Source organism: Fusarium oxysporum, chromosome 2 (genome assembly GCF_000149955.1).
Source record: "Fusarium oxysporum f. sp. lycopersici 4287 chromosome 2, whole genome shotgun sequence".
Lineage (NCBI taxonomy): Eukaryota > Fungi > Ascomycota > Sordariomycetes > Hypocreales > Nectriaceae > Fusarium > Fusarium oxysporum.
The window spans coordinates 289,683-302,046 of NC_030987.1; the positions used below are offsets into that span (position 1 = coordinate 289,683).

General features: G+C 50.7%; 6 protein-coding genes across 6 annotated transcripts in view; 1 reads left to right on the forward strand and 5 right to left on the reverse strand.

The window, feature by feature from the left end:
* Positions 1 to 1,240, reverse strand: part of FOXG_05658 (uncharacterized protein) — a gene marked incomplete at both ends in the record, with an annotated part of 2,196 nt that extends 956 nt beyond the window's left edge. The window contains 3 exons of the mRNA XM_018384065.1: positions 52 to 471; positions 521 to 646; positions 695 to 1,240. Of these exons, the coding sequence (XP_018241098.1) occupies positions 52 to 471; positions 521 to 646; positions 695 to 1,240 (1,092 nt within the window). The remainder of the gene's footprint in view (positions 1 to 51; positions 472 to 520; positions 647 to 694) is intronic.
* Positions 1,241 to 2,918: 1,678 nt separating this feature from the next.
* On the reverse strand, positions 2,919 to 4,491 carry FOXG_05659 (indoleamine 2,3-dioxygenase). Its single transcript, XM_018384066.1, has 2 exons — positions 4,064 to 4,491; positions 2,919 to 4,012 (listed from the first exon to the last, which is right to left on the reverse strand). Exons 1-2 carry the CDS (start codon positions 4,382 to 4,384, stop codon positions 3,056 to 3,058), a joined length of 1,278 nt encoding a protein of 425 aa, XP_018241099.1. The 5' UTR covers positions 4,385 to 4,491; the 3' UTR covers positions 2,919 to 3,055.
* Positions 4,492 to 4,738: 247 nt separating this feature from the next.
* Positions 4,739 to 7,409, forward strand: FOXG_05660 (kynureninase 2). Its single transcript, XM_018384067.1, has 2 exons — positions 4,739 to 5,036; positions 5,084 to 7,409. The coding sequence occupies exons 1-2, from the start codon at positions 4,853 to 4,855 to the stop codon at positions 6,379 to 6,381; spliced, it is 1,482 nt and encodes a 493-aa protein (XP_018241100.1). The 5' UTR covers positions 4,739 to 4,852; the 3' UTR covers positions 6,382 to 7,409.
* FOXG_05661 (uncharacterized protein) lies at positions 5,191 to 8,983 on the reverse strand. The gene is made up of 2 exons (XM_018384068.1): positions 7,398 to 8,983; positions 5,191 to 7,345 (listed from the first exon to the last, which is right to left on the reverse strand). The coding sequence occupies exons 1-2, from the start codon at positions 8,927 to 8,929 to the stop codon at positions 6,793 to 6,795; spliced, it is 2,085 nt and encodes a 694-aa protein (XP_018241101.1). The 5' UTR covers positions 8,930 to 8,983; the 3' UTR covers positions 5,191 to 6,792.
* A 564-nt stretch (positions 8,984 to 9,547) lies between these two features.
* Positions 9,548 to 10,943, reverse strand: FOXG_05662 (uncharacterized protein; the record flags this gene model as incomplete). The annotated part of the gene is made up of 2 exons (XM_018384069.1): positions 10,529 to 10,943; positions 9,548 to 10,448 (listed from the first exon to the last, which is right to left on the reverse strand). The coding sequence occupies exons 1-2, from the start codon at positions 10,831 to 10,833 to the stop codon at positions 9,548 to 9,550; spliced, it is 1,206 nt and encodes a 401-aa protein (XP_018241102.1). The 5' UTR covers positions 10,834 to 10,943.
* A 17-nt stretch (positions 10,944 to 10,960) lies between these two features.
* On the reverse strand, positions 10,961 to 11,660 carry FOXG_19095 (uncharacterized protein). Its single transcript, XM_018399283.1, has 2 exons — positions 11,230 to 11,660; positions 10,961 to 11,090 (listed from the first exon to the last, which is right to left on the reverse strand). The coding sequence occupies exons 1-2, from the start codon at positions 11,579 to 11,581 to the stop codon at positions 11,041 to 11,043; spliced, it is 402 nt and encodes a 133-aa protein (XP_018241103.1). The 5' UTR covers positions 11,582 to 11,660; the 3' UTR covers positions 10,961 to 11,040.
* Between the last annotated feature and the right edge of the window lie 704 nt (positions 11,661 to 12,364).

Sequence of the window (12,364 nt, forward strand, 5' to 3'; positions counted from 1 at the left end):
GGAATCCCGCTTCATCCTCAGAGCTTCGTCGGGGCTGTCCATGACCTCGACGGCCGCCGTATGCGCAGCCACATCCTGGCGCGTCTCCCAAGCATTGGCCTCTCCCCTCTCGAGCTTTTTGTTGAGGTCGATCAGCACCAGCCGGAAGATGTAGCATCCAACCACTGTGACGCCAAACATGGAGAGCACGATTCCGTAGCTCTTGCGGTACCCGTTCTCCTTCAGGTCCCAGACGTACGAGCCCGCGACGTTGCCGAGCTGGCTGAAGGCGTTGATCATGGCGATGGCCACGGCGCGCTTGGCGGGGGGTCGGGGGAAGGAGGAGCTGATCCACGAGTAGAAGACGATGAAGCCCGCGTAGGATGCTGCTTGGAGGAAGAGGGCGAGGTAGCGCGCTGCGACGTTCTCGGTCGCCATGCTGATGATGAAGCCTGTCGTGCCGATACCGATTGGGCCGACAATGTGCCAGAACTTTTTATTGTTAGTACAATTGCGCGACGTGACGGACAATTGAACTGACCTTTTCTTGGGTTCTGTCCGAGTGCCAGGCGTTGATGACCGACACAATACAAGAGAACACCCACGGAGGAGCGCTCATCAAAAGAGTAGGCACGTATCCGAAGCCAAGAGTCTCTGTCAAACTGGGCTGTTCAATTGTTAGCGACGCGCATGCGATGGACATCAATTGACTTACGAAGAAAGCATTGAACGACAGACCAACGACATAAGCAGTAAAGGTCAACATCATGATGTAGATCTTGAGATCCTTGACCGCAAGCTTAAGACCGTAGAAAGCGCTCTCCTCAGAAGAATCCTCGTCTGCCTCGCCGACATCCTCAATCATACGAAGCTGCGCAACCTGTCGCTCCTCCTCCGTAAAGCCCCGCGAGTTATGAGGTAGATCGGGAAGAATAAACGCAGCGGAGATGGCAATGCTCATGGTAATAGCGCCTTCGATCCAGAACAGCCATCGCCATGCTGCGTGGCCCAGGACGCCCTGCATGTTGGACAAGACACCTGCGCCGACGAGCGCGGAGAAGGCGTTGGAGATGAGGTTGCCGCAGAACAGGATGGCATTGCGCTTGGTCAATTCGCGTCGCGTGTACCATTTCGACAGAATCAGAAGAGCACCGGGCAGAAAAGCAGCTTCGACGAAGCCGAGAAAGAATCGAATGCAGACCATGCCAGCGAAGTTGTGAACACTACCCGACAGCGTCGAGATAAGACCCCACAGCAGCATCGCCGCAGAAATATACAGCGACGGGCGCTGGATGCGGGTTGATGAACATGTTGGATGGCACCTGCATGAGGATATACCCGACGTACAAGATACTTAAGCACGTCGCATACTGGTTGTAACTCAGGTTCAAGTCCCTCTTGCAGACCCTTTAGACGAGCGGCGGCCATGTTGTTGCGGTCGAGGTAGTTCATGATGTAGATGAGCACGAACAGGGCGCAGCGCGTGTCGAGCTTGCGCTTCATCGACTTCTCGACGGCTTGCCGGTGCTGAGAGTCCATGGCGAAGGCGGCTGCGGCGCGGGATTCGGGGTGCGACTCGACGCTGAGTTTGGCCGAGGCGACGTGGTCGTCTGGCTTTGCTTGATCCGCCATGATGATGGTGATTTGATCAAGACTTGGGTGGGTTATCTGTATGGTAAAACAACAGTGAGCTACCAGTCTCACGCAAAGCGACAACACCTGGAGAAGAACTGACCTAGCTGGGCATGATGAACCCTTTTTAAGAAATGAAACAGGCGCTGGCAAAATACCGGCTGTTGTGACAACCCGTTACATCATCGAGCAGCAAGTATGGTGTAGCGCGGAGAAGAGTTCTGAGAGTATGGAGAATATGGGGAAGAGGTAAGGGTTTATCCGCGTAGGTTAAGCCTGATTAGGCGACTATCACGGGTTCCCCAGAGGTTGACAGTCACCCTCGCTTGAGGCAGGATTTTCTGAACCGGTGCTGGGTGTTGCAAATTTGAGTGTCACTGGATGGGTGCGCAAGGGCCCCAATGGTTTTGATGGTGGAGTGGTGGTGTAGATCTTTGCTTTTTGGAGAGGGGGATGGAAGGGCGACAGAAATGGCAGATAGAGATGGGAATTAGGGAGACGGCGACAAATCTACAGAAATTTAAAATGATACAGAAAAGGTAGGGGTAATTCACCAATATAGTGGTAAGTGGCATAACTACTATTAAAGACTCAAGAATTGATATGGCGTCGTGGTGACTACTCCAGAAAATACAGCCCATCTCACAATTCTGTCCTCCACGCGCCTCCAAACATTGCAACGTTGGAGAGAATGCGGAGACTCCGCAAAAAACCACAGTCAAGTGAGGGGAATTAGCCAACCCAAAGCCCGTGCAAACCCCGACAATACCAGTAAAAAAAGGCCCGAATGCTTTTCCAGTAAACACGCCCGGAATTACTGCTGAAAATCGACTGACTCGCAAGGCAGCAGCATTAAAATTCCTGCCCGTGGGGAAACGCGTGGGGGGTCTTGTCATTGGGGAATAAACGTCTGGAGAACGGAGTAAGGAGGCTGGATGGGGTTCCGAGGAACAGAGTTTTCGACTGTTAATTAATTGACGGGGTTTGGATGGGGCTCAACAACGCTCAGGCACGGGAATTGTCGGTCAGGATTGGAGTTACGGGTAATGATAGACCCAATTCCAGGGACATGGTCGTGGAGCTCGGCAATAAGAGGGTGACAGTTACCCCCATGGTCGGTAATTGACGTTTGGTGATCGTTGGTCTTGGTGTTGGAGATGCGGATGCCAAGAGCAGTCCGACGGCACGCGGAAGACAATTCTACGGCCTTGGCGCATGGAATTTTTCTAGAAGAGATTGAGACTGCCAAAGAAGTGAGGCTCTTTCAGTAAATGTCAGTGAGTCGTTGCGTTCATTTGAGTGGATGTGTTCAATTGAAGCGGGCATCAAACGCGACTTGCAGTGTACAGTGGATGTTCATAAAATGTATTCGTTCAAAGAAACACATGCGCTTTTCGCGCTCATCTATCGCTATGCTCTATAATCACAAACAATCCATCATTGATTACTCCAACCGTCCAGCCTCACTAGTCTCATCCCTCGACTGCTTCAGAAACGGCACCAGCGTCGTGCCCCCCGTCCCCGTCAACTCCTCCCCATTCTTTTTCGACGAACTACTCGCCAGGTTCTGCGGCCCATCCTTCCTCCCGCTCCTCGCAGGCAGAATGATATACCGCGTCACAATCTGGATGTGCTTGTTCCTAAACACCGTGAGCGCCTCTGTCGCAGCTGTGAATGCAGCCTGAAGACGTTCTTGCGCAGGACTGCTGGGTGTTTGGGAGGCTAGTTCGCGGATACTGCCCTTGCGAGCGACGTGTGTCAGGAACCGGCGGTGAGGACCCGGCATGTAGTCTTTTACTATATCGTGATAGCTCCTCTCGCCGGCTTTCTCGGTGTTGTTACCGCTGGTTATGTGCTCTACGCCGAGAACAACATCGAAGAATTGGATCAGGGAGCTTTGGCCGTTACTTCCACCGCGGAGATGGCGCCACTCGCCTTTTCCGTCACCTTCATCGTAGAAAACACCTTTTGGCAGACCAGCTGCTTCCATGTTTTTGCTCCCCGCCAAGAACGGTCTGATCTTGTAGTAGAACGTCATAGGATCGCACTTCTCATACATGCGCTCTAGCAAAACACCGACACTGTCGATGCAAGACTTGAGTTGTTCGAGAGCAGAGATTATAACGTCGTAGTCTCGTGTCTTGACGGCTTCGAGCGCTTCCATCATTTTAGGGATGATGGTTCCGGCGCGAGCTTCCATGGCTACGCTGATGAGGAGGAACCATTTTTCTGACTCTGTGCCGGTGAAGGTGTGTAGGGTGTCGAGGTGGTCGAGATCAGTGAAGTCGTTGCTTGAGCTGGAGAAGTTCCATAGGTTTGCAGCGGCGTATGAGAGAACGGGAGGGAGTTCGAGATGTTTTGAGACAGCAAGGAACGGAACAGTGATTTGTGGGGGTAGAATCTAACACCGTCAACATCCACATCGAATTAAAATATCAGTAGCTTAGCTTACCTGCGCAGGCTTCTCTCCACCCCAAACATAAGCATGCGTCAAGAACGCCAAGATGGAATACGCCCTCCTCCACTCCGCCTCAGACCTTAACCTCTCCGTCGACAGAACAGGAAGAGTATCAACAGCACGTCTTATATCAAAATACTTGATTAGAGCAGGGAGATGCTGAATAACAAGCTCCCACGGCTCATAGTAAGAATCGGGTAGTTGTTTGAGGGGACTGTGCTCAGGGAGGAAAGCGTTGCTTGTCACGGCGAACTCTTTTAGTTCGGCCGTGAGCTTGATGCGCGGGAGTTGGTACGTAACAGCGTGTGGCGACATATTGAACTTTAATTCTTTTTTTAAAAATAGATAAATGCAGAGAAGCTTGATGGAATTGGTAGAGAAGATGTATAATCTCAATTGTTCAGAAGAGCATCAGTCTAAAATACAATTGTAAAGCCCATGGGTTATTTCTTGTTTTTCCTACTTCCGTCTTCCGTGTACTTGATCTCCGTCTCCGGTCTCCGTGAAAATAAAGTCTCATCCGATCCGTGTTGTGCCCGCGTGACCAATCGCTGTTTGTCGCTATATCTAAAATGGATAATGACGTCCACTACGCGGATGTCGGGATGCGGATGTGCGGATGGACCAACCAACTTCCGTGCTTCCGCTAAAAATTGGTGGAGGCTTCACGGAACATAAAGTGATTTCGCAATCCCACTCACAAACGGATCATACGAGTTCAATCACATCAGTTCATAATCATTACATCACTTTCTTTTCTTATTATAATTTGAATTACACACAATGGAGCTTTCTGGATTTGTCGAGCGTCTGAGGAGCGGTGCTGCCGCCAAGTTTCCCAGCGATGCTAATTCTCTCGACTTTGCCCGCCATTTGGACTCGCAGGATAAGCTAAGCCATCTTCGGGATGAGTTTGTCCTGCCTACCAAGAAGTCCCTCAAGAAGAAAGCCCTCGACGGTTCACTTCGTGAGTACGCCTTTTCTCTCAATGAAGATCTAGACTAATTGTTTTAGCTGGCGCAGTCAATGGCACAAATGGTCACAGCAACGGCCATACCAACGGCCATACCAACGGCTCAGCTGATGATGATCAACAATGTCTCTACTTCGTCGGCAACTCTCTCGGCGCTCAACCGAAAGCTGTTCGAGAATATCTCAACGCTCAACTCGAGACATGGGCCTCTATCGGTGTGAACGGACACTTCAGCGCCCTTGGCAACTCACCGCTTCCAGCATGGCAGGACCTCGCTGAGGACTGCGCCATCAAGTCGGCTGACCTCGTCGGTGCTTCTCCCCACGAGATTGTCATCATGAACACACTCACAGCGAACCTGCACCTCCTCATGGCGAGCTTTTATAAGCCGAATGAGAAGAGACACAAGGTTATTCTGGAGTGGAAGCCGTTCCCTAGTGATCACTATGCTATTGAGAGTCAGGTTGTTTGGCACGGTCTTGATCCGGAGAAGAGCATGGTTAAGATTCATCCTAATGAGGATCATATCATCACAACTGATTTGATTCTTTCGACTATTGATGAGCATGCTGAGGATACGGCTCTTCTTCTACTCCCCGGTATTCAGTACTACTCCGGCCAACTCTTCGACATCCCCCGCATTACAGCATACGCTCAAGCAAAGGGTATCGTGGTTGGTTGGGATCTCGCCCACGCCGCTGGAAACGTCGAACTCAAGCTCCACGACTGGAACGTTGATTTCGCTTGCTGGTGCACGTACAAGTACATCAACGCAGGCCCCGGCTCCATCGCAGGTGCCTACGTCCACGAGCGCCACGGCAAAGTCGAGCTCAACGATGCCACCGGCAAAGCCACGTACCGCCCCCGTCTCATGGGCTGGTACGGCGGCGACAAGAGCGTGCGCTTCAACATGGACAACAACTTCATCCCCACCTCCGGCGCTGGCGGCTTCCAGCTCTCCAACCCGTCCGCCATCGACCTCGCCAGTCTCTCCGGCGCATTATCAGTGTTCAACAAAACAACCATGCACGACCTGCGCTCCAAGGCTTTAGTGCTAACAGCCTACGCTGAGTATCTGCTTGATCAGATCTTGGCCGAGTCATCAGACGCTGAGCTGTTCCGCATTATTACACCGAGGGATCCGCTGCAGAGGGGCACGCAGCTTAGTGTATTGTTGAAAGATGGGCTGTTGGATAATGTTAGTGCGGCGTTGGAGGAGAATGCTGTGATTTGTGATAAGAGGAAGCCTGGCGTTATTCGCGTGGCGCCTGTACCGCTGTACACGAGGTTTGAGGATGTTTGGAAGTTTATGCAAATTTTGAGGACGGCTTTGCCTTAGATGAAAAGATAGATAATGATTGTTAATGAAAGCCTGGTTTATTTGGTTAAGCTTTGAAAGTTTAGTGAGGTCTATGGAAGGAGTTGTTAATTGTGCCAGTTGATGTGCGCAATCATCCATTGCTGGAAGTTATCTTCACACCGTATCTTGATTTCTTTTCCCTTGAAACGAACAGCCGTCAGCACTAGATTCGCATGACGAAGACGTTTTCCAGGCATTGCGCCATATGATCTATCACATTACATCCCGCATACCATCGTCTTACTCGGCTAGACATGGCTTCCATAACCGAGGACCAGCCACGTTATCTTGCATCACGACGCGCAATCCTCGTCGGATCTGATATCAGGAACATACCCGCCTGATCTGACACCTCCGAACTTCCGTACCTACCGATTCGTCATTGACGTTTCACAGATGGTGCGTCAGGTCAATACCACCTCCCGCATCCAACAGCGCAAACAAGTTCAAAGCCGACCCCGAATCAGCCTCATTCCCCATCGGTCCGCCCCAGTAGCTCGGATCAGGCGTCTGCATCATACTCTCGCTCAGCCCCAGAAAGGCCGAGTCCAAGTCCCCAAACAACGGTGATCCGACATGTTGTAGACCGTTATGCTGTAGGAACGTCCTATCCAGTGATTCGCGCCCTCTAGAGGAGGGCGTTGTCATTGACTGGCCTGTGAAGGTGGGTGATGAGTCCATCGTGTCGGAGGGTATGAGACCAAACAGTTGGCTCGAGTTTTCCGTGCGTCGTTGCCGTTCGGCGAGTTCGCGCTTTTCGAGATATTCGAGGGCGGTTGTTAGAAGGGATTGGGCTATGAGGGAGTATTGGCCTGCGTGGGTGTCGTGTTTGGAGCAGTGGTCTAGGGCGTGGATGGCCATGCGGGTGTATTTCTCGAGGACGCGGCCGAAACCACCGAGGAGGCCGACGCCTAGGACAAGAGAGCTGGCAAATAACCATGACCTGGAGCGTGTTAGTCTAGATATCCGTGAAAGCATGAGTTTGGGTGACTTACACAAGAATGGGAACATGACCAACAAGAATCCCCTTCTGAATGAGATCTAATATTGGATCAACCATGAGACTCGCCGCGTCAATACAAGCATCAGCGAGTTTCGACTTTCCACTCGTTAGAGCAGATCGTCCATTAGAGTTGACGGAGCCATCAGACAGACGCCGACAAAGCTCATACATGAGAAATGGCCTCGACACCAGCATGACGGCGTAATAATACGTAGCCAATATCTGACAAGCACCACTCGCCTGAGCTCTATCCTGAGCCTCCGGATTTGCAACTATATCCTTGAGTTGTTTCAACCAGCGCGAAGACCAATCTCGTAGTTGGAGTGATATCCCCTCCGTAAGTTGCAGCGACACTTTTCGTCGTGAGTAAATCTCTGTAACTACGCCCTCAAGCACCAAGAATATCTGCACAGATGCATTGAGCAAGTCCACCGGTTCCTCAACGTTCTCATCAGGACTTTGATACGGAACCGTACAATCAACATCCGACGTAGCAGGCGGTCTACCCATAGAAGAACTCAGAAAAAGATCAACGACCCGTATACTCTTCCAAAGCCGATCGCGCTGTCTGTGAATATCCGGCCCAAAACGCGCGTTGACTTCTGTTCTGTGAATGCCAATCGAGTAAGCTGCACGTACAGCAGTTCCGAAGAAGAGAAACGCGCCGTTGATCTGGCATGAACACAGCATGTATAGTGTGATTAGCGTAAACATTTGGACTGTTGAGACGCTGAGATTGCCAGTGAGGTTGGAGTATGCCTTGTCGCGCGCATATTCAAAGTAATCCTGTGATCGCTCCTCATCGTTGATCTTCATTCCGATGGCGAGGACGAGGAAGTTGACAATTGTTGTAGCGTCATCTTGCTTCTGGTCCATGTTCGCCCAGAGGATAAGGTCATCTTGAAGTCGTCGATTATCAAACAGATCCACGAGTCCAGTCGCAATGGACAAGTAATTCGTCACCGCTAGGGGAATATCATCTGGATGAACGATTGGTATGCGGTTATCACCCGGTATCCGTCTCGACTGATGCGCCGTCGCATTTTCCAGAACAGAATACCGACTCGACTGCGGCGCAAAAGCATTCTGCCCAACTCGTGTAGTGACAAGTTGTCTCACGCTCTGAAAAAACGAAAGCGGCGCACAATCGCCCACAAAGATTAACTTTCCCTGCGCATCGCACACCAACCTCGCCTCCCTCGGAACCTCCGTCTCATCCTCCGCATCAATCTGTCCTCCATCATCTCTGTCGACCTGCGCTCCATTTTCCCTCACAGGCTCAGCAGCAGGCGTAGAAGGCGTAGTGTGTCTCGTAGACTGAGCCCGCTCTGAAGTCTGCGGTGAGCGCACAGAGTGCGCTTTACGCCGCCGCTGGGGAGAGTAGTGGCAGTCATGGGGCTTTTGGCGACGCGTGCAGTAGCTGCATGGTAATTTACCGTCGCACTTGACTTTGCGGGATTTGCATCCGTCGCAGGCATTGGCGATGCGGCTGCGGATGTAGCGTTCTGGTTCTGAGGGTCGCATGCTCTGGTGATCTGGGATTGGGGTTTTTCGGTGAAGCGTGCGGAAGCGGATGTGCAGAGAGAGGTGAGAGGGCGGAAACAAGCGGATGTTCGGACTTGGAAAATTGTTAGTGCAGTCTCGGGCCGGCTTGAGATTCCGAGTCTTGGCTTGAGGTTGAGAACTGGGGAATTATATAAATGCCTGACTCTCTTATTTCAGATGGAATTGATATGAGTTATTGGAAAGATCATTGGGGAGATGTATTACTTCCGAAGGTTTGACATGGTGGTATTCGGTATAAGTGATAAACCAATCGCATGTGCATTTTGTGCATGCTCACATCCGACAACACGGCACAGCGGCTATGTTCAGCGGATCAGCACTACCATCCACTGGAACTGGCTCTCACTCACAACACGCTCAATTGACCAGCCTCAACAACTCTACTTCACTCATTAAGAAAACAGCAATATATCCCTATTTTCTCGATCCATTCATCTAAAATCAGTGAATTTTCTTTTTTTGAGTTCCCCACTGAGGGCTATCGTGAAATCCCGAGTCGCAATCGCGCACTGATGTCTGCCTCACTTCTCAACTGTACCGTCCAAAATCGCATCCAGCTTGCTTCACTGAGCCAATCTAAGCAGTGCTGGTCTTCTGCTTCTTTGCACCACCCTCACCATCATCGCCAGCCTTGCGCTTCTCACCACCCTGAGCGACTGTCCCGTGCCCTTTAGCTCTGGTTTCAAGACCACGTTGCAGCATCTCTCGTCGCTCAGAGGCCTGTTCATCATCAAGCGCTGCCCGTGCGTTTTTCATCCCCTTGAATATCGGGAGGAACGGCTTTCTCATCTCTTTAGGTGTAAGACTCAACCGGCATTCGAGACCATCGGACTTATCGAATGCATCCTTGAAGTGAAAACAAAGATCCATGAGGATAGGCATGCTCTCGACCCAGAAGTCTTTGTCTTCGGGATGGTGAAGCATCAACTTCGCCACGATCGAGAAGACATGGCCAAGTTGACACCATTCGGGATCATGATACTCGAAGTCGTGGCCTTTCAGATCACATGCCACCACCCAGGCGTAACGGTTGAATTGCTGGTGCCAAGTTGATTTGATCAGCTCAAAGATGCAGATCTCGCGGACGACACCAGTCATCCATTCCGGGAGCTTGATGTCCTTGGAAAGCTGCATCGCCCACTTTGTGCAACAGACCCTCTCAATGACATCGTGGTAGGTATCGGCGACCTTGAGCATGTGAAAGATGGACTGCTTCTTCTGGTTGGTGCTACCCATATTGTTGATCATCTTGAGCATGCGCTCTGGTTCAAGAGTCCAGTTCAACAGCAGCCCTTTGGTACAGTCTGTATGCGCGTTGACATCCCTGACCTTGGTATCCACGTTGGCAACGAGGATCTCCAAACCGGAGGCTTTGTTCTTCCATTGGTCCATGATCTTGAATTGCTCCTCGCCAGTGTCTGAGGACCGGATACTGCCAACATTGAAGCCGGCTACGACGAACAAGGCCCCAGCGATACTTGAAAAGGTCAGCAATCTCGGAGCATTCACGCAGTTCCAAGCAGGGCTGCCTGAAACGAGGGAAAGATGTGTACTTACCACTGAATCCATGGATCTTCGACATATACAACAAGACGTTCCTTGTCGTCCCTGCAGTACTTGTATGCCAACTCAAGAGCTCGAGTCATGATTGGATTATAGTAGCAAGCCCAGCGAATGCAGTCAATACTGTCAGTTGGTGCATGTCGGTTCTTTTCATCTATGGCCTGGTCATAGAGCAAACGTAGGCCACATGTCTGGTCATCGCGAAGCAATTTGTACGTGCCGACAAGTTGGACTACTTCCGAACTCCCGAAACCCTCGATACAGTGTTCCTCAATTTCCGGATCGAGAACCTGTTTCATGATAGACTTTGCGGTAGCGACAGTAGCCAGGAAGGGGGGTTCCTCCAGCTCGAGAAGTATCTTGTTCCGCCAGTCGAACGAATTCAAGACAGCCTTGCGGTGTTCCAGAGATTTCGATGTCGGATGATTCTCGTGCCCTGGTGATTGGGCATGGCCCAAGTCGTCGATCTCAGGGTAGTGAGGGATATCCCACTGGAAGCGGTACTCTTAGACGAGGATCATGGGTGATGGCTGGTTGATCTCCGAGTTTGCTGAGGCTACGACGAGTTAAATAGTGTTCAGTACATCGCAAAGGAACATTTCCAAGCAGATCTCATGATACGCATGCAACATGTTTGCTTCTTGTCGCCGCTCAGCAATGCCTCGAAGTAGTACTGCGACGATCAAGTAACTTACCGTTGGATGGACGCTTGATCAGATGTTTCATGTCCGTTATCCCAAGATCTAAAGGGACATGTGACTCGTCCTTTGCGGACGTCGACATTGAGGACTCGAATTCGGACTGAATATGATGTTGAGAGAGGAAACAGAGCTCTGCCTTGAGCTTATTTGACGAGATAGGAGGTACTTTAAGCTCGCTCAAGTCCCGGAGGCGCTGGGAGAGGCTCTTCGATGGACATGTAGTTGTAAGAGATTCCATAAGCAAGGTGTTGATTCTGATGGATACCAGCTTGTGTATGTTTGATATGAGAATAGTCGCAATATTTCTCAATCCATTTCGGAAAGGAGATTCTGTAGTCATCCACATAATGCTCTTTGTTTTCGTCAAACATGCGCATCAAGCTGATAAAACGATCATCGTCATTTGAGAAACAAGGGTTACTTAGCCCTCTAGCCATTTCTAAAGAAGAAGCGGGTTGCGGTTCAAGGAACTGCTGTAGGCTGGATGTGCAAGAGTGGTGTTGAATCAAGATAATTCCGAGCACCTCTGCTCAAATCTTCGAGAATCGCCGTAAGTAGAAAGGGCGAAGAGAGCGCGATAACTTTCGAACACGGCTGCTTGGAATCGTTGAATTTGTAAGTTGAAATCTCTCAAGGGGTTACTTGAGATGGTGAGGGCCGTCGAGCAAACGATTCCAAACGGGTCTGCTTGAAAGGGGGGGGGGGGCTGGTCACAATTCCGAGCAGGCGTGCGTGAACACGACCCACAGCAACGCAAGAGAGGTGAGGATAGAGAAAGAAGAAAGAAAGGAAAGAGAAGTTGAAAACGAGGAGAAGGGATTATACATCCAGCTATGGTCACGTGAGAACATGGTGTTGGTAATTGCTTTGAAAATGTAAGGGTATTACCATCTGGCGGCGCAAAATTCAAGGCCTCTGGTGTTGAAGTAAAGTCCGCAGACGCACTCATACTTCATCATTCCATTCCGTGATTCTCATGTTTTTTCTAAGCGATGATTGCTCTCCGACTAACAAACCCCTGGTCGTCTTACAGGATCCTGAACGCACTTCCCCAGTGCCTTGTCTAGAAATCTTCATATGCCTGACACTAAAGGATTCAGATACTAAACATAACAAGAGCTAGCCAAAG

Coding starts and splice junctions, on each gene's coding strand:
- FOXG_05659 (XM_018384066.1), bottom strand. CDS start 4,384: ATGTCGCCACACGCTGTTACGTACCAACTCCCGCGCATCAAGCTCACG. Junction 4,013..4,063: donor GTGGAGAGAAGCCTGCGCAG/GTAAGCTAAGCT, acceptor TGACGGTGTTAG/ATTCTACCCCCACAAATCAC.
- FOXG_19095 (XM_018399283.1), bottom strand. CDS start 11,581: ATGTGGATGACTACAGAATCTCCTTTCCGAAATGGATTGAGAAATATT. Junction 11,091..11,229: donor GATCAAGCGTCCATCCAACG/GTAAGTTACTTG, acceptor AACTCGTCGTAG/CCTCAGCAAACTCGGAGATC.
- FOXG_05661 (XM_018384068.1), bottom strand. CDS start 8,929: ATGCGACCCTCAGAACCAGAACGCTACATCCGCAGCCGCATCGCCAAT. Junction 7,346..7,397: donor GGTCATGTTCCCATTCTTGT/GTAAGTCACCCA, acceptor AACACGCTCCAG/GTCATGGTTATTTGCCAGCT.
- FOXG_05660 (XM_018384067.1), top strand. CDS start 4,853: ATGGAGCTTTCTGGATTTGTCGAGCGTCTGAGGAGCGGTGCTGCCGCC. Junction 5,037..5,083: donor AGCCCTCGACGGTTCACTTC/GTGAGTACGCCT, acceptor TAATTGTTTTAG/CTGGCGCAGTCAATGGCACA.